At 47.5% G+C, this 26,156-nt stretch overlaps 1 protein-coding gene across 2 annotated transcripts in view; it reads right to left on the bottom strand.

Annotated features, from left to right (window-relative positions):
- Positions 1–1,345: 1,345 nt before the first annotated feature.
- Positions 1,346–26,156, bottom strand: part of LOC142214316 (uncharacterized) — a 34,937-nt gene continuing 10,126 nt past the window's right edge. Inside the window, exons 4-5 of one of the 2 annotated variants that reach the window (XM_075283238.1) lie at positions 1,686–1,752; positions 1,346–1,535 (exon numbers count right to left, since the gene is read on the bottom strand). In XM_075283238.1, the coding sequence (XP_075139339.1) occupies positions 1,511–1,535; positions 1,686–1,752 (92 nt within the window). In that variant the 3' untranslated portion in view covers positions 1,346–1,510. The remainder of the gene's footprint in view (positions 1,536–1,685; positions 1,753–26,156) is intronic. The other variant, XM_075283239.1, reaches the window with a different exon arrangement.

Raw genomic sequence — 26,156 nt, 5'->3', positions numbered from 1 at the left:
ATTCTCTAAATATTCCTCAACAACCATCCATATTTTCCATTGTTAGATACTGTATTCCACCCATATCTGGCCTCCTCTCTGGTTATTGCCATTAGTGCTGGATAGAGATGAGACAGGTTCGTTACAAATTTTCCAAAAATTTGGAATTTTCCATTCGTGGGTCATTGAGATATCCTTCATGAGCCCTATAGGTGTGAAGGTTTGGGTTGTTTTACCTCTTGTCACTATATTACAGGGGATATTTGCTCATTCTAGTGTAACCCACAGACTGTATTTTACACAGACGAGTGACCACATCCTTTACCCAGTGGATATGTTTGACCAATGGCGTCACTATGGAATATAACACATTATATTCACGCCCATACCACATTGCTAATACGCCAGAAGAGCAATGAGCTACAACCGTTTCATCACTTGTACCTAGTACTGACTGAGGATTGGTAAACCCAACAAGATTCGTTTTGGGTTTGGTGGCTTGGGTCCAAGACTCATCGAGGGTCGAAGAAGTTCCGATAGAACCAGAAGTGAAATTATTATAGGATATCATCATACCCTGGAGTATAATAGGTGGAGGCCCAGGGAGATGTATAAAATACTTGGGGGGTCCGGGAGACCAAGACAGTGGCATGGAGTCCGGTATGCATGGTACCATAGCACAATAGCACACGCTTGTTATGAGGTGGGGTCTGGGGAGGTCAGAGCGGAGGTGAGGAGGTGATTGCTGCAGATTTTTTTGCAGGGGTTGTCCTCATGAGACTCATTAAAGAGGACCTTTCACCACTTTTGGGCACATGCAGTTCTATATACTGCTGGAAAGCTGACAATGCGCTGAATTTATCGCACTGTCGGCTTTCCCGATCCGTGCCCGGTGTAAAGAGCTTACGGTGCCGGTACCGTAGTGCTCTATGGTCAGAAGGGCGTTTCTGACCATTAGCCAGAGACGTCCTTCTGCCTCGCGGCGCCAATCGCGCTGTACTGTGGAGCGGAGAGGAACTCCCCCCTCCCGCTCCTGATAATGCTCGTCTATGGACGAGCGCTGTGAGCAGAGGGAGGGGGCGTTCCTCCCCGCTCCACAACACAGCGCGATTGGCGCCACGAGGCAGAAGGACGTTCCTGGCTAATGGTCAGAAACGCCCTTCTGACCATAGAGCACTACGGTACCGGCACCGTAAGCTCTTTACACCGGGCACGGATCGGGAAAGCCGACAGTGCGCTGAACTCAGCGCACTGTCAGCTTTCCGGCAGTATATAACACTGCATGTGCCCAAAAGTGGTGAAATGTCCTCTTTAAATAAGCACAGACAATGTGTGACTTGTGACAGAGGTTCTTGGGGGACACTTTCGGCTCCAGGGCACCAGCACTTCTGCCACCTCTAACGTTATATCCTCAATAACTACTGCCCTGTCTATTCCATAGATTGAATAGTTGTAACTAAAAAAAAGCGGGGTTCATGTCCTTGTTTCTTGTATAGTAGGTGGAGCGTTCCTTGTGTCCGGCAGAAACTCTTTAGTGAACTGACGAATCTTCAATTCTATAGACAAGAAAGAAAGGGAAATAAAAAGCCACTTAATAATAATCGCACAATGTATAATAGTCCTGTACCCCGAGTGTCAGCGTGTCAATGTAATAAAAAAAAATTTTATATTATAAAGTGCATGTATCATATAAAGGAATAACTGACCTGAGTTCATCACTCTCGATGCTGTAAATGTCATTGATTTTCCATACTGATCCATCTCTGTCATCTGCTGATACCAAAAATGGAGAACAATTTATGATTTTGGCCAGTGTGTGTCAGTGTCATTATCCTGTACCCCAAGTATCAGCCTGTCATTATCCTGTACCCCAAGTATCAGCCTGTCATTATCCTGTACCCCAAGTATCAGCCTGTCATTATCCTGTACCCCAAGTATCAGCCTGTCATTATCCTGTACCCCAAGTGTCAGCCTGTCATTATCCTGTACCCCAAGTATCAGCCTGTCATTATCCTGTACCCCAAGTATCAGCCTGTCATTATCCTGTACCCCAAGTGTCAGCCTGTCACTATCCTGTACCCCAAGTGTCAGCCTGTCATTATCCTGTACCCCAAGTGTCAGCCTGTCATTATCCTGTACCCCAAGTATCAGCCTGTCATTATCCTGTACCCCAAGTGTCAGCCTGTCATTATCCTGTACCCCAAGTATCAGCCTGTCATTATCCTGTACCCCAAGTGTCAGCCTGTCATATCCTGTACCCCAAGTATCAGCCTGTCATTATCCTGTACCCCAAGTATCAGCCTGTCATTATCCTGTACCCCAAGTGTCAGCCTGTCATATCCTGTACCCCAAGTATCAGCCTGTCATTATCCTGTACCCCAAGTATCAGCCTGTCATTATCCTGTACCCCAAATATCAGCCTGTCATATCCTGTACCCCAAGTATCAGCCTGTCATTATCCTGTACCCCAAGTATCAGCCTGTCATTATCCTGTACCCCAAGTATCAGCCTGTCATTATCCTGTACCCCGAGTATCAGCCTGTCATTATCCTGTACCCCAAGTATCAGCCTGTCATTACCCTGTACCCCAAGTATCAGCCTGTCATTATCCTGTACCCCAAGTATCAGCCTGTAATTATCCTGTACCCCAAGTATCATCCTGTCATTATCCTGTACCCCAAGTATCAGCCTGTCATTATCCTGTACCCCAAGTATCAGCCTGTCACTATCCTGTACCCCAAGTGTCAGTGTCATTATCCTGTACCCCAAGTATCAGCCTGTCATTATCCTGTACCCCAAGTATCAGCCTGTCATTATCCTGTACCCCAAGTATCAGCCTGTCATTATCCTGTACCCCAAGTGTCAGCCTGTCATTATCCTGTACCCCAAGTATCAGCCTGTCATATCCTGTACCCCAAGTATCAGCCTGTCACTATCCTGTACCCCAAGTGTCAGTGTCATTATCCTGTACCCCAAGTATCAGCCTGTCATTATCCTGTACCCCAAGTATCAGCCTGTCATTATCCTGTACCCCAAGTGTCAGTGTCATTATCCTGTACCCCAAGTATCAGCCTGTCATTATCCTGTACCCCAAGTATCAGCCTGTCACTATCCTGCACCCCAAGTATCAGCCTGTCATTATCCTGTACCCCAAGTATCAGCCTGTCATTATCCTGTACCCCAAGTGTCAGCCTGTCATTATCCTGTACCCCAAGTATCAGCCTGTCATATCCTGTACCCCAAGTATCAGCCTGTCATTATCCTGTACCCCAAGTATCAGCCTGTCATTATCCTGTACCCCAAGTATCAGCCTGTCATTATCCTGTACCACAAGTATCAGCCTGTCATTATCCTGTACCCCAAATATTAGCCTGTCATATCCTGTACCCCAAGTATCAGCCTGTCACTATCCTGTACCCCAAGTGTCAGTGTCATTATCCTGTACCCCAAGTATCAGCCTGTCATTATCCTGTACCCCAAGTGTCAGTGTCATTATGCTGTACCCCAAGTATCAGCCTGTCACTATCCTGCACCCCAAGTATCAGCCTGTCATTATCCTGTACCCCAAGTATCAGCCTGTCATTATCCTGTACCCCAAGTGTCAGCCTGTCATTATCCTGTACCCCAAGTATCAGCCTGTCATTATCCTGTACCCCAAGTATCAGCCTGTCATTATCCTGTACCCCAAGTATCAGCCTGTCATTATCCTGTACCCCAAGTATCAGCCTGTCATTATCCTGTACCCCAAGTGTCAGTGTCATTATCCTGTACCCCAAGTGTCAGCCTGTCATTATCCTGTACCCCAAGTATCAGCCTGTCATTATCCTGTACCCCAAGTATCAGCCTGTCATTATCCTGTACCCCAAGTGTCAGTGTCATTATCCTGTACCCCGTGTCAGCCTGTCATTATCCTGTACCCCAAGTATCATTGTCCTGTACCCCAAGTGTCAGCCTGTCATTATCCTGTACCCCAAGTATCAGCCTGTCATTATCCTGTACCCCAAGTGTCAGTGTCATTATCCTGTACCCCAAGTGTCAGCCTGTCATTATCCTGTACCCCAAGTATCAGCCAGTCACTATCCTGCACCCCAAGTATCAGCCTGTCACTATCCTGTACCCCAAGTGTCAGTGTCATTATCCTGTACCCCAAGTATCAGCCTGTCATTATCCTGTACCCCAAGTATCAGCCAATCACTATCCTGCACCCCAAGTATCAGCCTGTCATTATCCTGTACCCCAAGTGTCAGTGTCATTATCCTGTACCCCAAGTGTCAGCATGTCACTATCCTGTACCCCAAGTGTCAGTGTCATTATCCTGTACCCCAAGTATCAGCCAGTCATTATCCTGTACCCCAAGTGTCAGTGTCATTATCCTGTACCCCAAGTATCAGTGTCATTATCCTGTACCCCAAGTATCAGCCTGTCACTATCCTGTACCCCGAGTATCAGCCTGTCATTATCCTGTACCCCAAGTGTCAGTGTCATTATCCTGTACCCCGAGTATCAGCCTGTCACTATCCTGTACCCCAAGTGTCAGCCTGTCATTATCCTGTACCCCAAGTATCAGCCTGTCACTATCCTGTACCCCAAGTGTCAGTGTCATTATCCTGTACCCCAAGTATCAGCCTGTCACTATCCTGCACCCCAAGTATCAGCCTGTCATTATCCTGTACCCCAAGTATCAGCCTGTCATTATCCTGTACCCCAAGTATTAGCCTGTCATTACCCTGTACCCCAAGTATCAGCCTGTCACTATCCTGTACCCCAAGTGTCAGTGTCATTATCCTGTACCCCAAGTATCAGCCTGTCACTATCCTGCACCCCAAGTATCAGCCTGTCATTATCCTGTACCCCAAGTATCAGCCTGTCATTATCCTGTACCCCAAGTGTCAGCCTGTCATTATCCTGTACCCCAAGTGTCAGCCTGTCATTATCCTGTACCCCAAGTATCAGCCTGTCATATCCTGTACCCCAAGTATCAGCCTGTCACTATCCTGTACCCCAAGTGTCAGTGTCATTATCCTGTACCCCAAGTATCAGCCTGTCATTATCCTGTACCCCAAGTATCAGCCTGTCATTATCCTGTACCCCAAGTGTCAGCCTGTCATTATCCTGTAACCCAAGTGTCAGTGTCATTATCCTGTACCCCAAGTGTCAGCATGTCAATATCCTGTACCCCAAGTGTCAGTGTCATTATCCTGTACCCCAAGTATCAGCCTGTCACTATCCTGTACCCCAAGTGTCAGTGTCATTATCCTGTACCCCAAGTGTCAGCATGTCATTATCCTGTACCCCAAGTATTAGCCTGTCATTACCCTGTACCCCAAGTATCAGCCTGTCATTATCCTGTACCCCAAATATCAGCCTGTCATATCCTGTACCCCAAGTATCAGCCTGTCATTATCCTGTACCCCAAGTATCAGCCTGTCATTATCCTGTACCCCAAGTATCAGCCTGTCATTATCCTGTACCCCAAGTGTCAGTGTCATTATCCTGTACCCCGAGTATCAGCCTGTCACTATCCTGTACCCCAAGTGTCAGCCTGTCATTATCCTGTACCCCAAGTGTCAGTGTCATTATCCTGTACCCCAAGTATCAGCCTGTCATTATCCTGTACCCCAAGTATCAGCCTGTCATTATCCTGTACCCCAAGTGTCAGCCTGTCATTATCCTGTACCCCAAGTATCAGCCTGTCATTATCCTGTACCCCAAGTGTCAGTGTCATTATCCTGTACCCCAAGTATCAGCCTGTCATTATCCTGTACCCCAAGTATCAGCCTGTCATTATCCTGTACCCCAAGTATCAGCCTGTCATTATCCTGTACCCCAAGTATCAGCCTGTCATTATCCTGTACCCCAAGTGTCAGTGTCATTATCCTGTACCCCAAGTATCAGCCTGTCATTATCCTGTACCCCAAGTATCAGCCTGTCATTATCCTGTACCCCAAGTATCAGCCTGTCATTATCCTGTACCCCAAGTATCAGCCTGTCATTATCCTGTACCCCAAGTGTCAGTGTCATTATCCTGTACCCCAAGTGTCAGCATGTCACTATCCTGTACCCCAAGTGTCAGTGTCATTATCCTGTACCCCAAGTATCAGCCTGTCATTATCCTGTACCCCAAGTATCAGCCTGTCATTATCCTGTACCCCAAGTATCAGCCTGTCATTATCCTGTACCCCAAGTATCAGCCTGTCATTATCCTGTACCCCAAATATTAGCCTGTCATATCCTGTACCCCAAGTATCAGCCTGTCACTATCCTGTACCCCAAGTGTCAGTGTCATTATCCTGTACCCCAAGTATCAGCCTGTCATTATCCTGTACCCCAAGTATCAGCCTGTCACTATCCTGCACCCCAAGTATCAGCCTGTCATTATCCTGTACCCCAAGTATCAGCCTGTCATTATCCTGTACCCCAAGTGTCAGCCTGTCATTATCCTGTACCCCAAGTATCAGCCTGTCATTATCCTGTACCCCAAGTATCAGCCTGTCATTATCCTGTACCCCAAGTGTCAGTGTCATTATCCTGTACCCCAAGTGTCAGCATGTCACTATCCTGTACCCCAAGTGTCAGTGTCATTATCCTGTACCCCAAGTATCAGCCTGTCATTATCCTGTACCCCAAGTATCAGCCTGTCATTATCCTGTACCCCAAGTATCAGCCTGTCATTATCCTGTACCCCAAGTATCAGCCTGTCATTATCCTGTACCCCAAATATTAGCCTGTCATATCCTGTACCCCAAGTATCAGCCTGTCACTATCCTGTACCCCAAGTGTCAGTGTCATTATCCTGTACCCCAAGTATCAGCCTGTCATTATCCTGTACCCCAAGTATCAGCCTGTCACTATCCTGCACCCCAAGTATCAGCCTGTCATTATCCTGTACCCCAAGTATCAGCCTGTCATTATCCTGTACCCCAAGTGTCAGCCTGTCATTATCCTGTACCCCAAGTATCAGCCTGTCATTATCCTGTACCCCAAGTGTCAGCCTGTCATTATCCTGTACCCCAAGTATCAGCCTGTCATTATCCTGTACCCCAAGTATCAGCCTGTCATTATCCTGTACCCCAAGTATCAGCCTGTCATTATCCTGTACCCCAAGTATCAGCCTGTCATTATCCTGTACCCCAAGTATCAGCCTGTCATTATCCTGTACCCCAAGTATCAGCCTGTCATTATCCTGTACCCCAAGTATCAGCCTGTCATTATCCTGTACCCCAAGTATCAGCCTGTCATTATCCTGTACCCCAAGTGTCAGTGTCATTATCCTGTACCCCAAGTATCAGCCTGTCATATCCTGTACCCCAAGTATCAGCCTGTCACTATCCTGTACCCCAAGTGTCAGTGTCATTATCCTGTACCCCAAGTGTCAGCATGTCATTATCCTGTACCCCAAGTATCAGCCAGTCATTATCCTGTACCCCAAGTGTCAGTGTCATTATCCTGTACCCCAAGTATCAGTGTCATTATCCTGTACCCCAAGTATCAGCCTGTCACTATCCTGTACCCCGAGTATCAGCCTGTCATTATCCTGTACCCCAAGTGTCAGTGTCATTATCCTGTACCCCGAGTATCAGCCTGTCACTATCCTGTACCCCAAGTGTCAGCCTGTCATTATCCTGTACCCCAAGTATCAGCCTGTCACTATCCTGTACCCCAAGTGTCAGTGTCATTATCCTGTACCCCAAGTATCAGCCTGTCATTATCCTGTACCCCAAGTATTAGCCTGTCATTACCCTGTACCCCAAGTATCAGCCTGTCATTATCCTGTACCCCAAATATCAGCCTGTCATATCCTGTACCCCAAGTATCAGCCTGTCACTATCCTGTACCCCAAGTGTCAGTGTCATTATCCTGTACCCCAAGTATCAGCCTGTCACTATCCTGCACCCCAAGTATCAGCCTGTCATTATCCTGTACCCCAAGTGTCAGCCTGTCATTATCCTGTACCCCAAGTATCAGCCTGTCATATCCTGTACCCCAAGTATCAGCCTGTCACTATCCTGTACCCCAAGTGTCAGTGTCATTATCCTGTACCCCAAGTATCAGCCTGTCATTATCCTGTACCCCAAGTATCAGCCTGTCATTATCCTGTACCCCAAGTGTCAGCCTGTCATTATCCTGTAACCCAAGTGTCAGTGTCATTATCCTGTACCCCAAGTGTCAGCATGTCAATATCCTGTACCCCAAGTGTCAGTGTCATTATCCTGTACCCCAAGTATCAGCCTGTCACTATCCTGTACCCCAAGTGTCAGTGTCATTATCCTGTACCCCAAGTGTCAGCATGTCATTATCCTATACCCCAAGTGTCAGTGTCATTATCCTGTACCCCAAGTATCAGCCTGTCATTATCCTGTACCCCAAGTATTAGCCTGTCATTACCCTGTACCCCAAGTATCAGCCTGTCATTATCCTGTACCCCAAATATCAGCCTGTCATATCCTGTACCCCAAGTATCAGCCTGTCATTATCCTGTACCCCAAGTATCAGCCTGTCATTATCCTGTACCCCAAGTATCAGCCTGTCATTATCCTGTACCCCAAGTGTCAGTGTCATTATCCTGTACCCCGAGTATCAGCCTGTCACTATCCTGTACCCCAAGTGTCAGCCTGTCATTATCCTGTACCCCAAGTATCAGCCTGTCAATATCCTGTACCCCAAGTGTCAGTGTCATTATCCTGTACCCCAAGTATCAGCGTGTCATTATCCTGTACCCCAAGTATCAGCCTGTCATTATCCTGTACCCCAAGTATCAGCCTGTCATTATCCTGTACCCCAAGTATCAGCCTGTCATTATCCTGTACCCCAAGTGTCAGTGTCATTATCCTGTACCCCAAGTATCAGCCTGTCATTATCCTGTACCCCAAGTATCAGCCTGTCATTATCCTGTACCCCAAGTATCAGCCTGTCATTATCCTGTACCCCAAGTATCAGCCTGTCATTATCCTGTACCCCAAGTATCAGCCTGTCATTATCCTGTACCCCAAGTATCAGCCTGTCATTATCCTGTACCCCAAGTGTCAGTGTCATTATCCTGTACCCCAAGTATCAGCCTGTCATTATCCTGTACCCCAAGTATCAGCCTGTCATTATCCTGTACCCCAAGTATCAGCCTGTCATTATCCTGTACCCCAAGTGTCAGCATGTCACTATCCTGTACCCCAAGTGTCAGTGTCATTATCCTGTACCCCAAGTATCAGCCTGTCATTATCCTGTACCCCAAGTATCAGCCTGTCATTATCCTGTACCCCAAGTATCAGCCTGTCATTATCCTGTACCCCAAGTATCAGCCTGTCATTATCCTGTACCCCAAATATTAGCCTGTCATATCCTGTACCCCAAGTATCAGCCTGTCACTATCCTGTACCCCAAGTGTCAGTGTCATTATCCTGTACCCCAAGTATCAGCCTGTCATTATCCTGTACCCCAAGTATCAGCCTGTCACTATCCTGCACCCCAAGTATCAGCCTGTCATTATCCTGTACCCCAAGTATCAGCCTGTCATTATCCTGTACCCCAAGTGTCAGCCTGTCATTATCCTGTACCCCAAGTATCAGCCTGTCATTATCCTGTACCCCAAGTATCAGCCTGTCATTATCCTGTACCCCAAGTATCAGCCTGTCATTATCCTGTACCCCAAGTATCAGCCTGTCATTATCCTGTACCCCAAGTGTCAGTGTCATTATCCTGTACCCCAAGTATCAGCCTGTCATTATCCTGTACCCCAAGTGTCAGCCTGTCACTATCCTGTACCCCAAGTGTCAGCCTGTCATTATCCTGTACCCCAAGTATCAGCCTGTCATTATCCTGTACCCCAAGTATCAGCCTGTCATTATCCTGTACCCCAAGTGTCAGTGTCATTATCCTGTACCCCAAGTGTCAGCCTGTCATTATCCTGTACCCCAAGTATCATTGTCCTGTACCCCAAGTGTCAGCCTGTCATTATCCTGTACCCCGTGTCAGCCTGTCATTATCCTGTACCCCAAGTATCATTATCCTGTACCCCAAGTATCAGCCTGTCATTATCCTGTACCCCAAGTATCAGCCTGTCACTATCCTGTACCCCAAGTGTCAGTGTCATTATCCTGTACCCCAAGTATCAGCCTGTCATTATCCTGTACCCCAAGTATCAGCCAATCACTATCCTGCACCCCAAGTATCAGCCTGTCATTATCCTGTACCCCAAGTGTCAGTGTCATTATCCTGTACCCCAAGTGTCAGCATGTCACTATCCTGTACCCCAAGTGTCAGTGTCATTATCCTGTACCCCAAGTATCAGCCTGTCATTATCCTGTACCCCAAGTGTCAGTGTCATTATCCTCTACCCCAAGTATCAGTGTCATTACCCTGTACCCCAAGTATCAGCCTGTCACTATCCTGTACCCCGAGTATCAGCCTGTCATTATCCTGTACCCCAAGTGTCAGTGTCATTATCCTGTACCCCGAGTATCAGCCTGTCACTATCCTGTACCCCAAGTGTCAGCCTGTCATTATCCTGTACCCCAAGTATCAGCCTGTCACTATCCTGTACCCCAAGTGTCAGTGTCATTATCCTGTACCCCAAGTATCAGCCTGTCATTATCCTGTACCCCAAGTATTAGCCTGTCATTACCCTGTACCCCAAGTATCAGCCTGTCATTATCCTGTACCCCAAATATCAGCCTGTCATATCCTGTACCCCAAGTATCAGCCTGTCACTATCCTGCACCCCAAGTATCAGCCTGTCATTATCCTGTACCCCAAGTGTCAGCCTGTCATTATCCTGTACCCCAAGTGTCAGCCTGTCATTATCCTGTACCCCAAGTGTCAGCCTGTCATTATCCTGTACCCCAAGTATCAGCCTGTCATATCCTGTACCCCAAGTATCAGCCTGTCACTATCCTGTACCCCAAGTGTCAGTGTCATTATCCTGTACCCCAAGTATCAGCCTGTCACTATCCTGTACCCCAAGTGTCAGTGTCATTATCCTGTACCCCAAGTGTCAGCATGTCATTATCCTGTACCCCAAGTATTAGCCTGTCATTACCCTGTACCCCAAGTATCAGCCTGTCATTATCCTGTACCCCAAATATCAGCCTGTCATATCCTGTACCCCAAGTATCAGCCTGTCATTATCCTGTACCCCAAGTATCAGCCTGTCATTATCCTGTACCCCAAGTATCAGCCTGTCATTATCCTGTACCCCAAGTGTCAGTGTCATTATCCTGTACCCCGAGTATCAGCCTGTCACTATCCTGTACCCCAAGTGTCAGCCTGTCATTATCCTGTACCCCAAGTATCAGCCTGTCACTATCCTGTACCCCAAGTGTCAGTGTCATTATCCTGTACCCCAAGTATCAGCGTGTCATTATCCTGTACCCCAAGTATCAGCCTGTCATTATCCTGTACCCCAAATATCAGCCTGTCATATCCTGTACCCCAAGTATCAGCCTGTCACTATCCTGTACCCCAAGTGTCAGTGTCATTATCCTGTACCCCAAGTATCAGCCTGTCATTATCCTGTACCCCAAGTATCAGCCTGTCATTATCCTGTACCCCAAGTGTCAGTGTCATTATCCTGTACCCCAAGTATCAGCCTGTCATTATCCTGTACCCCAAGTATCAGCCTGTCATTATCCTGTACCCCAAGTATCAGCCTGTCATTATCCTGTACCCCAAGTGTCAGTGTCATTATCCTGTACCCCAAGTATCAGCCTGTCATTATCCTGTACCCCAAGTATCAGCCTGTCATTATCCTGTACCCCAAGTATCAGCCTGTCATTATCCTGTACCCCAAGTATCAGCCTGTCATTATCCTGTACCCCAAGTGTCAGTGTCATTATCCTGTACCCCAAGTGTCAGCATGTCACTATCCTGTACCCCAAGTGTCAGTGTCATTATCCTGTACCCCAAGTATCAGCCTGTCATTATCCTGTACCCCAAGTATCAGCCTGTCATTATCCTGTACCCCAAGTATCATTGTCCTGTACCCCAAGTATCAGCCTGTCATTATCTTGTACCCCAAGTATCAGCCTGTCACTATCCTGCACCCCAAGTATCAGCCTGTCATTATCCTGTACCCCAAGTGTCAGCCTGTCATTATCCTGTACCCCAAGTATCAGCCTGTCATTATCCTGTACCCCAAGTATCAGCCTGTCATTATCCTGTACCCCAAGTGTCAGTGTCATTATACTGTACCCCAAGTGTCAGCCTGTCATTATCCTGTACCCCAAGTATCATTGTCCTGTACCCCAAGTGTCAGCCTGTCATTATCCTGTACCCCAAGTATCAGCCTGTCATTATCCTGTACCCCAAGTGTCAGTGTCATTATCCTGTACCCCAAGTATCAGCCTGTCATTATCCTGTACCCCAAATATCAGCCTGTCATATCCTGTACCCCAAGTATCAGCCTGTCATTATCCTGTACCCCAAGTGTCAGTGTCATTATCCTGTACCCCAAGTATCAGCCTGTCATTATCCTGTACCCCAAGTATCAGCCTGTCACTATCCTGCACCCCAAGTATCAGCCTGTCATTATCCTGTACCCCAAGTATCAGCCTGTCACTATCCTGTACCCCAAGTGTCAGTGTCATTATCCTGTACCCCAAGTATCAGCCTGTCATTATCCTGTACCCCAAGTATCAGCCTGTCATTATCCTGTACCCCAAGTGTCAGTGTCATTATCCTGTACCCCAAGTGTCAACATGTCACTATCCTGTACCCCGAGTATCAGCCTGTCATTATCCTGTACCCCAAGTATCAGCCTGTCATATCCTGTACCCCAAGTATCAGCCTGTCACTATCCTGTACCCCAAGTGTCAGTGTCATTATGCTGTACCCCAAGTATCAGCCTGTCATTATCCTGTACCCCAAGTGTCAGTGTCACTATCCTGTACCCCAAGTGTCAGCCTGTCATTATCCTGTACCCCAAGTGTCAGTGTCATTATCCTGTACCCCAAGTATCAGCCTGTCATTATCCTGTACCCCAAGTATCAGCCTGTCATTATCCTGTACCCCAAGTATCAGCCTGTCATTATCCTGTACCCCAAATATCAGCCTGTCATATCCTGTACCCCAAGTATCAGCCTGTCACTATCCTGTACCCCAAGTGTCAGTGTCATTATCCTGTACCCCAAGTGTCAGCCTGTCATTATCCTGTACCCCAAGTGTCAGTGTCATTATCCTGTACCCCAAGTATCAGCCTGTCATTATCCTGTACCCCAAGTATCAGCCTGTCATTTTCCTGCACCCCAAGTGTCAGTGTCATTATCCTGTACCCCAAGTGTCAGCATGTCACTATCCTGTACCCCAAGTGTCAGTGTCAATATCCTGTACCCCAAGTATCAGCCTGTCATTATCCTGTACCCCAAGTGTCAGTGTCATTATCCTGTACCCCAAGTATCAGCCTGTCATTATCCTGTACCCCAAGTATCAGCCTGTCATTATCCTGTACCCCAAGTATCAGCCTGTCATTATCCTGTACCCCAAGTATCAGCCTGTCATTATCCTGTACCCCAAGTATCAGCCTGTCACTATCCTGTACCCCAAGTGTCAGTGTCATTATCCTGTACCCCGAGTATCAGCCTGTCACTATCCTGTACCCCAAGTGTCAGCCTGTCATTATCCTGTACCCCAAGTATCAGCCTGTCATTATCCTGTACCCCAAGTATCAGCCTGTCATTATCCTGTACCCCAAGTATCAGCCTGTCATTATCCTGTACCCCAAATATCAGCCTGTCATATCCTGTACCCCAAGTGTCAGTGTCATTATCCTGTACCCCAAGTGTCAGCCTGTCATTATCCTGTACCCCAAGTGTCAGTGTCATTATCCTGTACCCCAAGTATCAGCCTGTCATTATCCTGTACCCCAAGTATCAGCCTGTCATTATCCTGTACCCCAAGTATCAGCCTGTCATTTTCCTGCACCCCAAGTGTTAGTGTCATTATCCTGTACCCCAAGTGTCAGCATGTCACTATCCTGTACCCCAAGTGTCAGTGTCAATATCCTGTACCCCAAGTGTCAGCATGTCACTATCCTGTACCCCAAGTATCAGCCTGTCATTATCCTGTACCCCAAGTATCAGCCTGTCACTATCCTGCACCCCAAGTATCAGCCTGTCATTATCCTGTACCCCAAGTATCAGCCTGTCATTATCCTGTACCCCAAGTGTCAGTGTCATTATCCTGTACCCCAAGTGTCAGCCTGTCATTATCCTTTACCCCAAGTATCAGCCTGTCATTATCCTGTACCCCAAATATCAGCCTGTCATATCCTGTACCCCAAGTATCAGCCTGTCATTATCCTGTACCCCAAGTGTCAGTGTCATTATCCTGTACCCCAAGTATCAGTGTCATTATCCTGTACCCCAAGTATCAGCCTGTCACTATCCTGTACCCCGAGTATCAGCCTGTCATTATCCTGTACCCCAAGTGTCAGTGTCATTATCCTGTACCCCGAGTATCAGCCTGTCACTATCCTGTACCCCAAGTGTCAGCCTGTCATTATCCTGTACCCCAAGTATCAGCCTGTCATTATCCTGTACCCCAAGTATTAGCCTGTCATTACCCTGTACCCCAAGTATCAGCCTGTCATTATCCTGTACCCCAAATATCAGCCTGTCATATCCTGTACCCCAAGTATCAGCCTGTCACTATCCTGTACCCCAAGTGTCAGTGTCATTATCCTGTACCCCAAGTATCAGCCTGTCACTATCCTGTACCCCAAGTGTCAGTGTCATTATCCTGTACCCCAAGTATCAGCCTGTCACTATCCTGCACCCCAAGTATCAGCCTGTCATTATCCTGTACCCCAAGTGTCAGCCTGTCATTATCCTGTACCCCAAGTGTCAGCCTGTCATTATCCTGTACCCCAAGTGTCAGCCTGTCATTATCCTGTACCCCAAGTATCAGCCTGTCATTATCCTGTACCCCAAGTATCAGCCTGTCATATCCTGTACCCCAAGTATCAGCCTGTCACTATCCTGTACCCCAAGTGTCAGTGTCATTATCCTGTACCCCAAGTATCAGCCTGTCATTATCCTGTACCCCAAGTATCAGCCTGTCATTATCCTGTACCCCAAGTGTCAGCCTGTCATTATCCTGTAACCCAAGTGTCAGTGTCATTATCCTGTACCCCAAGTGTCAGCCTGTCATTATCCTGTACCCCAAGTATCAGCCTGTCACTATCCTGTACCCCAAGTGTCAGTGTCATTATCCTGTACCCCAAGTGTCAGCATGTCATTATCCTGTACCCCAAGTATTAGCCTGTCATTACCCTGTACCCCAAGTATCAGCCTGTCATTATCCTGTACCCCAAGTATCAGCCTGTCATTATCCTGTACCCCAAGTATCAGCCTGTCATTATCCTGTACCCCAAGTATCAGCCTGTCATTATCCTGTACCCCAAGTGTCAGTGTCATTATCCTGTACCCCAAGTATCAGCCTGTCATTATCCTGTACCCCAAGTATCAGCCTGTCATTATCCTGTACCCCAAGTATCAGCCTGTCATTATCCTGTACCCCAAGTATCAGCCTGTCATTATCCTGTACCCCAAGTGTCAGTGTCATTATCCTGTACCCCAAGTGTCAGCATGTCACTATCCTGTACCCCAAGTGTCAGTGTCATTATCCTGTACCCCAAGTATCAGCCTGTCATTATCCTGTACCCCAAGTATCAGCCTGTCATTATCCTGTACCCCAAGTATCAGCCTGTCATTATCCTGTACCCCAAGTATCAGCCTGTCATTATCCTGTACCCCAAGTATCATTGTCCTGTACCCCAAGTATCAGCCTGTCATTATCTTGTACCCCAAATATCAGCCTGTCACTATCCTGCACCCCAAGTATCAGCCTGTCATTATCCTGTACCCCAAGTATCAGCCTGTCATTATCCTGTACCCCAAGTGTCAGCCTGTCACTATCCTGTACCCCAAGTGTCAGCCTGTCATTATCCTGTACCCCAAGTATCAGCCTGTCATTATCCTGTACCCCAAGTATCAGCCTGTCACTATCCTGTACCCCAAGTATCAGCCTGTCATTATCCTGTACCCCAAGTGTCAGCCTGTCATTATCCTGTACCCCAAGTATCATTGTCCTGTACCCCAAGTGTCAGCCTGTCATTATCCTGTACCCCAAGTATCAGCCTGTCATTATCCTGTACCCCAAGTGTCAGTGTCATTATCCTGTACCCCAAGTGTCAGCCTGTCATTATCCTTTACCCCAAGTATCAGCCTGTCATTATCCTGTACCCCAAATATCAGCCTGTCATATCCTGTACCCCAAGTATCAGCCTGTCATTATCCTGTACCCCAAGTGTCAGTGTCATTATCCTGTACCCCAAGTATCAGCCTGTCATTATCCTGTACCCCAAGTATCAGCCTGTCACTATCCTGCACCCCAAGTATCAGCCTGTCATTATCCTGTACCCCAAGTATCAGCCTGTCACTATCCTGTACCCCAAGTGTCAGTGTCATTATCCTGTACCCCAAGTATCAGCCTGTCATTATCCTGTACCCCAAGTATCAGCCTGTCATTATCCTGTACCCCAAGTATCAGCCTGTCATTTTCCTGCACCCCAAGTGTCAGTGTCATTATCCTGTACCCCAAGTGTCAGCATGTCACTATCCTGTACCCCAAGTGTCAGTGTCAATATCCTGTACCCCAAGTATCAGCCTGTCATTATCCTGTACCCCAAGTGTCAGTGTCATTATCCTGTACCCCAAGTATCAGCCTGTCATTATCCTGTACCCCAAGTATCAGCCTGTCATTATCCTGTACCCCAAGTATCAGCCTGTCACTATCCTGTACCCCAAGTGTCAGTGTCATTATCCTGTACCCCAAGTGTCAGCATGTCACTATCCTGTACCCCAAGTGTCAGTGTCATTATCCTGTACCCCAAGTATCAGCCTGTCATTATCCTGTACCCCAAGTATCAGCCTGTCATTATCCTGTACCCCAAGTATCAGCCTGTCATTATCCTGTACCCCAAGTGTCAGCCTGTCATTATCCTGTACCCCAAGTATCAGCCTGTCATTATCCTGTACCCCAAGTATCATTGTCCTGTACCCCAAGTATCAGCCTGTCATTATCTTGTACCCCAAGTATCAGCCTGTCACTATCCTGCACCCCAAGTATCAGCCTGTCATTATCCTGTACCCCAAGTATCAGCCTGTCATTATCCTGTACCCCAAGTGTCAGCCTGTCACTATCCTGTACCCCAAGTGTCAGCCTGTCATTATCCTGTACCCCAAGTATCAGCCTGTCATTATCCTGTACCCCAAGTATCAGCCTGTCATTATCCTGTACCCCAAGTATCAGCCTGTCACTATCCTGTACCCCAAGTATCAGCCTGTCATTATCCTGTACCCCAAGTGTCAGTGTCATTATACTGTACCCCAAGTGTCAGCCTGTCATTATCCTGTACCCCAAGTATCATTGTCCTGTACCCCAAGTGTCAGCCTGTCATTATCCTTTACCCCAAGTATCAGCCTGTCATATCCTGTACCCCAAGTATCAGCCTGTCATTATCCTGTACCCCAAGTGTCAGTGTCATTATCCTGTACCCCAAGTATCAGCCTGTCATTATCCTGTACCCCAAGTATCAGCCTGTCACTATCCTGCACCCCAAGTATCAGCCTGTCATTATCCTGTACCCCAAGTATCAGCCTGTCACTATCCTGTACCCCAAGTGTCAGTGTCATTATCCTGTACCCCAAGTATCAGCCTGTCATTATCCTGTACCCCAAGTATCAGCCTGTCATTATCCTGTACCCCAAGTGTCAGTGTCATTATCCTGTACCCCAAGTGTCAACATGTCACTATCCTGTACCCCGAGTATCAGCCTGTCATTATCCTGTACCCCAAGTATCAGCCTGTCATATCCTGTACCCCAAGTATCAGCCTGTCATTATCCTGTACCCCAAGTATCAGCCTGTCATTATCCTGTACCCCAAGTGTCAGTGTCATTATCCTGTACCCCAAGTGTCAGCATGTCACTATCCTGTACCCCAAGTGTCAGTGTCATTATCCTGTACCCCAAGTATCAGCCTGTCATTATCCTGTACCCCAAGTATCAGCCTGTCACTATCCTGTACCCCAAGTGTCAGTGTCATTATGCTGTACCCCAAGTATCAGCCTGTCATTATCCTGTACCCCAAGTGTCAGTGTCACTATCCTGTACCCCAAGTGTCAGCCTGTCATTATCCTGTACCCCAAGTGTCAGTGTCATTATCCTGTACCCCAAGTATCAGCCTGTCATTATCCTGTACCCCAAGTATCAGCCTGTCATTATCCTGTACCCCAAGTATCAGCCTGTCATTATCCTGTACCCCAAATATCAGCCTGTCATATCCTGTACCCCAAGTATCAGCCTGTCACTATCCTGTACCCCAAGTGTCAGTGTCATTATCCTGTACCCCAAGTGTCAGCCTGTCATTATCCTGTACCCCAAGTATTAGCCTGTCATTACCCTGTACCCCAAGTATCAGCCTGTCATTATCCTGTACCCCAAGTATCAGCCTGTCATTATCCTGTACCCCAAGTATCAGCCTGTCATTATCCTGTACCCCAAGTATCAGCCTGTCATTATCCTGTACCCCAAGTGTCAGCCTGTCATTATCCTGTACCCCAAGTATCAGCCTGTCATTATCCTGTACCCCAAGTGTCAGTGTCATTATCCTGTACCCCAAGTATCAGCCTGTCATATCCTGTACCCCAAGTATCAGCCTGTCACTATCCTGTACCCCAAGTGTCAGTGTCATTATCCTGTACCCCAAGTGTCAGCATGTCATTATCCTGTACCCCAAGTATCAGCCAGTCATTATCCTGTACCCCAAGTGTCAGTGTCATTATCCTGTACCCCAAGTATCAGTGTCTTATCCTGTACCCCAAGTATCAGCCTGTCACTATCCTGTACCCCGAGTATCAGCCTGTCATTATCCTGTACCCCAAGTGTCAGTGTCATTATCCTGTACCCCGAGTATCAGCCTGTCACTATCCTGTACCCCAAGTGTCAGCCTGTCATTATCCTGTACCCCAAGTATCAGCCTGTCACTATCCTGTACCCCAAGTGTCAGTGTCATTATCCTGTACCCCAAGTATCAGCCTGTCATTATCCTGTACCCCAAGTATTAGCCTGTCATTACCCTGTACCCCAAGTATCAGCCTGTCATTATCCTGTACCCCAAATATCAGCCTGTCATATCCTGTACCCCAAGTATCAGCCTGTCACTATCCTGTACCCCAAGTGTCAGTGTCATTATCCTGTACCCCAAGTATCAGCCTGTCACTATCCTGCACCCCAAGTATCAGCCTGTCATTATCCTGTACCCCAAGTGTCAGCCTGTCATTATCCTGTACCCCAAGTATCAGCCTGTCATATCCTGTACCCCAAGTATCAGCCTGTCACTATCCTGTACCCCAAGTGTCAGTGTCATTATCCTGTACCCCAAGTATCAGCCTGTCATTATCCTGTACCCCAAGTATCAGCCTGTCATTATCCTGTACCCCAAGTGTCAGCCTGTCATTATCCTGTAACCCAAGTGTCAGTGTCATTATCCTGTACCCCAAGTGTCAGCATGTCAATATCCTGTACCCCAAGTGTCAGTGTCATTATCCTGTACCCCAAGTATCAGCCTGTCACTATCCTGTACCCCAAGTGTCAGTGTCATTATCCTGTACCCCAAGTGTCAGCATGTCATTATCCTGTACCCCAAGTATTAGCCTGTCATTACCCTGTACCCCAAGTATCAGCCTGTCATTATCCTGTACCCCAAATATCAGCCTGTCATATCCTGTACCCCAAGTATCAGCCTGTCATTATCCTGTACCCCAAGTATCAGCCTGTCATTATCCTGTACCCCAAGTATCAGCCTGTCATTATCCTGTACCCCAAGTGTCAGTGTCATTATCCTGTACCCCGAGTATCAGCCTGTCACTATCCTGTACCCCAAGTGTCAGCCTGTCACTATCCTGTACCCCAAGTGTCAGTGTCATTATCCTGTACCCCAAGTATCAGCCTGTCATTATCCTGTACCCCCAAGTATCAGCCTGTCATTATCCTGTACCCCAAGTATCAGCCTGTCATTATCCTGTACCCCAAGTATCAGCCTGTCATTATCCTGTACCCCAAGTGTCAGTGTCATTATCCTGTACCCCAAGTGTCAGCATGTCACTATCCTGTACCCCAAGTGTCAGTGTCATTATCCTGTACCCCAAGTATCAGCCTGTCATTATCCTGTACCCCAAGTATCAGCCTGTCATTATCCTGTACCCCAAGTATCAGCCTGTCATTATCCTGTACCCCAAGTATCAGCCTGTCATTATCCTGTACCCCAAATATTAGCCTGTCATATCCTGTACCCCAAGTATCAGCCTGTCACTATCCTGTACCCCAAGTGTCAGTGTCATTATCCTGTACCCCAAGTATCAGCCTGTCATTATCCTGTACCCCAAGTATCAGCCTGTCACTATCCTGCACCCCAAGTATCAGCCTGTCATTATCCTGTACCCCAAGTATCAGCCTGTCATTATCCTGTACCCCAAGTGTCAGCCTGTCATTATCCTGTACCCCAAGTATCAGCCTGTCATTAACCTGTACCCCAAGTATCAGCCTGTCATTATCCTGTACCCCAAGTATCAGCCTGTCATTATCCTGTACCCCAAGTATCAGCCTGTCATTATCCTGTACCCCAAGTGTCAGTGTCATTATCCTGTACCCCAAGTATCAGCCTGTCATTATCCTGTACCCCAAGTGTCAGCCTGTCACTATCCTGTACCCCAAGTGTCAGCCTGTCATTATCCTGTACCCCAAGTATCAGCCTGTCATTATCCTGTACCCCAAGTATCAGCCTGTCATTATCCTGTACCCCAAGTGTCAGTGTCATTATCCTGTACCCCGTGTCAGCCTGTCATTATCCTGTACCCCAAGTATCATTGTCCTGTACCCCAAGTGTCAGCCTGTCATTATCCTGTACCCCGTGTCAGCCTGTCATTATCCTGTACCCCAAGTATCATTATCCTGTACCCCAAGTATCAGCCTGTCATTATCCTGTACCCCAAGTATCAGCCTGTCACTATCCTGTACCCCAAGTGTCAGTGTCATTATCCTGTACCCCAAGTATCAGCCTGTCATTATCCTGTACCCCAAGTATCAGCCAATCACTATCCTGCACCCCAAGTATCAGCCTGTCATTATCCTGTACCCCAAGTGTCAGTGTCATTATCCTGTACCCCAAGTGTCAGCATGTCACTATCCTGTACCCCAAGTATCAGCCTGTCATTATCCTGTACCCCAAGTGTCAGTGTCATTATCCTGTACCCCAAGTATCAGTGTCATTATCCTGTACCCCAAGTATCAGCCTGTCACTATCCTGTACCCCGAGTATCAGCCTGTCATTATCCTGTACCCCAAGTGTCAGTGTCATTATCCTGTACCCCAAGTATCAGCCTGTCATTATCCTGTACCCCAAGTGTCAGTGTCATTATCCTGTACCCCAAGTATCAGTGTCATTATCCTGTACCCCAAGTATCAGCCTGTCACTATCCTGTACCCCGAGTATCAGCCTGTCATTATCCTGTACCCCAAGTGTCAGTGTCATTATCCTGTACCCCGAGTATCAGCCTGTCACTATCCTGTACCCCAAGTGTCAGCCTGTCATTATCCTGTACCCCAAGTATCAGCCTGTCACTATCCTGTACCCCAAGTGTCAGTGTCATTATCCTGTACCCCAAGTATCAGCCTGTCATTATCCTGTACCCCAAGTATTAGCCTGTCATTACCCTGTACCCCAAGTATCAGCCTGTCATTATCCTGTACCCCAAATATCAGCCTGTCATATCCTGTACCCCAAGTATCAGCCTGTCACTATCCTGCACCCCAAGTATCAGCCTGTCATTATCCTGTACCCCAAGTGTCAGCCTGTCATTATCCTGTACCCCAAGTGTCAGCCTGTCATTATCCTGTACCCCAAGTGTCAGCCTGTCATTATCCTGTACCCCAAGTATCAGCCTGTCATATCCTGTACCCCAAGTATCAGCCTGTCACTATCCTGTACCCCAAGTGTCAGTGTCATTATCCTGTACCCCAAGTATCAGCCTGTCATTATCCTGTACCCCAAGTATCAGCCTGTCATTATCCTGTACCCCAAGTGTCAGCCTGTCATTATCCTGTAACCCAAGTGTCAGTGTCATTATCCTGTACCCCAAGTGTCAGCATGTCACTATCCTGTACCCCAAGTGTCAGTGTCATTATCCTGTACCCCAAGTATCAGCCTGTCACTATCCTGTACCCCAAGTGTCAGTGTCATTATCCTGTACCCCAAGTGTCAGCATGTCATTATCCTGTACCCCAAGTATTAGCCTGTCATTACCCTGTACCCCAAGTATCAGCCTGTCATTATCCTGTACCCCAAATATCAGCCTGTCATATCCTGTACCCCAAGTATCAGCCTGTCATTATCCTGTACCCCAAGTATCAGCCTGTCATTATCCTGTACCCCAAGTATCAGCCTGTCATTATCCTGTACCCCAAGTGTCAGTGTCATTATCCTGTACCCCGAGTATCAGCCTGTCACTATCCTGTACCCCAAGTGTCAGCCTGTCATTATCCTGTACCCCAAGTATCAGCCTGTCACTATCCTGTACCCCAAGTGTCAGTGTCATTATCCTGTACCCCAAGTATCAGCGTGTCATTATCCTGTACCCCAAGTATCAGCCTGTCATTATCCTGTACCCCAAATATCAGCCTGTCATATCCTGTACCCCAAGTATCAGCCTGTCACTATCCTGTACCCCAAGTGTCAGTGTCATTATCCTGTACCCCAAGTATCAGCCTGTCATTATCCTGTACCCCAAGTATCAGCCTGTCATTATCCTGTACCCCAAGTGTCAGTGTCATTATCCTGTACCCCAAGTATCAGCCTGTCATTATCCTGTACCCCAAGTATCAGCCTGTCATTATCCTGTACCCCAAGTATCAGCCTGTCATTATCCTGTACCCCAAGTGTCAGTGTCATTATCCTGTACCCCAAGTATCAGCCTGTCATTATCCTGTACCCCAAGTATCAGCCTGTCATTATCCTGTACCCCAAGTATCAGCCTGTCATTATCCTGTACCCCAAGTATCATTGTCCTGTACCCCAAGTATCAGCCTGTCATTATCTTGTACCCCAAGTATCAGCCTGTCACTATCCTGCACCCCAAGTATCAGCCTGTCATTATCCTGTACCCCAAGTGTCAGCCTGTCATTATCCTGTACCCCAAGTATCAGCCTGTCATTATCCTGTACCCCAAGTATCAGCCTGTCATTATCCTGTACCCCAAGTGTCAGTGTCATTATACTGTACCCCAAGTGTCAGCCTGTCATTATCCTGTACCCCAAGTATCATTGTCCTGTACCCCAAGTGTCAGCCTGTCATTATCCTGTACCCCAAGTATCAGCCTGTCATTATCCTGTACCCCAAGTGTCAGTGTCATTATCCTGTACCCCAAGTGTCAGCCTGTCATTATCCTTTACCCCAAGTATCAGCCTGTCATTATCCTGTACCCCAAATATCAGCCTGTCATATCCTGTACCCCAAGTATCAGCCTGTCATTATCCTGTACCCCAAGTGTCAGTGTCATTATCCTGTACCCCAAGTATCAGCCTGTCATTATCCTGTACCCCAAGTATCAGCCTGTCATTATCCTGTACCCCAAGTATCAGCCTGTCACTATCCTGCACCCCAAGTATCAGCCTGTCATTATCCTGTACCCCAAGTATCAGCCTGTCACTATCCTGTACCCCAAGTGTCAGTGTCATTATCCTGTACCCAAAGTATCAGCCTGTCATTATCCTGTACCCCAAGTATCAGCCTGTCACTATCCTGCACCCCAAGTATCAGCCTGTCATTATCCTGTACCCCAAGTATCAGCCTGTCATTATCCTGTACCCCAAGTGTCAGTGTCATTATCCTGTACCCCAAGTGTCAACATGTCACTATCCTGTACCCCGAGTATCAGCCTGTCATTATCCTGTACCCCAAGTATCAGCCTGTCATATCCTGTACCCCAAGTATCAGCCTGTCACTATCCTGTACCCCAAGTGTCAGTGTCATTATGCTGTACCCCAAGTATCAGCCTGTCATTATCCTGTACCCCAAGTGTCAGTGTCACTATCCTGTACCCCAAGTGTCAGCCTGTCATTATCCTGTACCCCAAGTGTCAGTGTCATTATCCTGTACCCCAAGTATCAGCCTGTCATTATCCTGTACCCCAAGTATCAGCCTGTCATTATCCTGTACCCCAAGTATCAGCCTGTCATTATCCTGTACCCCAAATATCAGCCTGTCATATCCTGTACCCCAAGTATCAGCCTGTCACTATCCTGTACCCCAAGTGTCAGTGTCATTATCCTGTACCCCAAGTGTCAGCCTGTCATTATCCTGTACCCCAAGTGTCAGTGTCATTATCCTGTACCCCAAGTATCAGCCTGTCATTATCCTGTACCCCAAGTATCAGCCTGTCATTTTCCTGCACCCCAAGTGTCAGTGTCATTATCCTGTACCCCAAGTGTCAGCATGTCACTATCCTGTACCCCAAGTGTCAGTGTCAATATCCTGTACCCCAAGTATCAGCCTGTCATTATCCTGTACCCCAAGTGTCAGTGTCATTATCCTGTACCCCAAGTATCAGCCTGTCATTATCCTGTACCCCAAGTATCAGCCTGTCATTATCCTGTACCCCAAGTATCAGCCTGTCATTATCCTGTACCCCAAGTATCAGCCTGTCATTATCCTGTACCCCAAGTATCAGCCTGTCACTATCCTGTACCCCAAGTGTCAGTGTCATTATCCTGTACCCCGAGTATCAGCCTGTCACTATCCTGTACCCCAAGTGTCAGCCTGTCATTATCCTGTACCCCAAGTATCAGCCTGTCATTATCCTGTACCCCAAGTATCAGCCTGTCATTATCCTGTACCCCAAGTATCAGCCTGTCATTATCCTGTACCCCAAATATCAGCCTGTCATATCCTGTACCCCAAGTGTCAGTGTCATTATCCTGTACCCCGAGTATCAGCCTGTCATATCCTGTACCCCAAGTATCAGCCTGTCACTATCCTGTACCCCAAGTGTCAGTGTCATTATCCTGTACCCCAAGTGTCAGCCTGTCATTATCCTGTACCCCAAGTGTCAGTGTCATTATCCTGTACCCCAAGTATCAGCCTGTCATTATCCTGTACCCCAAGTATCAGCCTGTCATTATCCTGTACCCCAAGTATCAGCCTGTCATTTTCCTGCACCCCAAGTGTTAGTGTCATTATCCTGTACCCCAAGTGTCAGCATGTCACTATCCTGTACCCCAAGTGTCAGTGTCAATATCCTGTACCCCAAGTGTCAGCATGTCACTATCCTGTACCCCAAGTATCAGCCTGTCATTATACTGTACCCCAAGTATCAGCCTGTCACTATCCTGCACCCCAAGTATCAGCCTGTCATTATCCTGTACCCCAAGTATCAGCCTGTCATTATCCTGTACCCCAAGTGTCAGTGTCATTATCCTGTACCCCAAGTGTCAGCCTGTCATTATCCTTTACCCCAAGTATCAGCCTGTCATTATCCTGTACCCCAAATATCAGCCTGTCATATCCTGTACCCCAAGTATCAGCCTGTCATATCCTGTACCCCAAGTGTCAGCCTGTCATTATCCTGTACCCCAAGTGTCAGTGTCATTATCCTGTACCCCAAGTATCAGTGTCATTATCCTGTACCCCAAGTATCAGCCTGTCACTATCCTGTACCCCGAGTATCAGCCTGTCATTATCCTGTACCCCAAGTGTCAGTGTCATTATCCTGTACCCCGAGTATCAGCCTGTCACTATCCTGTACCCCAAGTGTCAGCCTGTCATTATCCTGTACCCCAAGTATCAGCCTGTCATTATCCTGTACCCCAAGTATTAGCCTGTCATTACCCTGTACCCCAAGTATCAGCCTGTCATTATCCTGTACCCCAAATATCAGCCTGTCATATCCTGTACCCCAAGTATCAGCCTGTCACTATCCTGTACCCCAAGTGTCAGTGTCATTATCCTGTACCCCAAGTATCAGCCTGTCACTATCCTGTACCCCAAGTGTCAGTGTCATTATCCTGTACCCCAAGTATCAGCCTGTCACTATCCTGCACCCCAAGTATCAGCCTGTCATTATCCTGTACCCCAAGT

Source organism: Leptodactylus fuscus, chromosome 7 (genome assembly GCF_031893055.1).
Source record: "Leptodactylus fuscus isolate aLepFus1 chromosome 7, aLepFus1.hap2, whole genome shotgun sequence".
Classification (NCBI taxonomy): Eukaryota; Metazoa; Chordata; class Amphibia; order Anura; family Leptodactylidae; genus Leptodactylus; species Leptodactylus fuscus.
The sequence above is the reverse complement of the archived record's forward strand: the minus strand, read 5'-3'. Positions and strand labels throughout refer to the sequence as shown.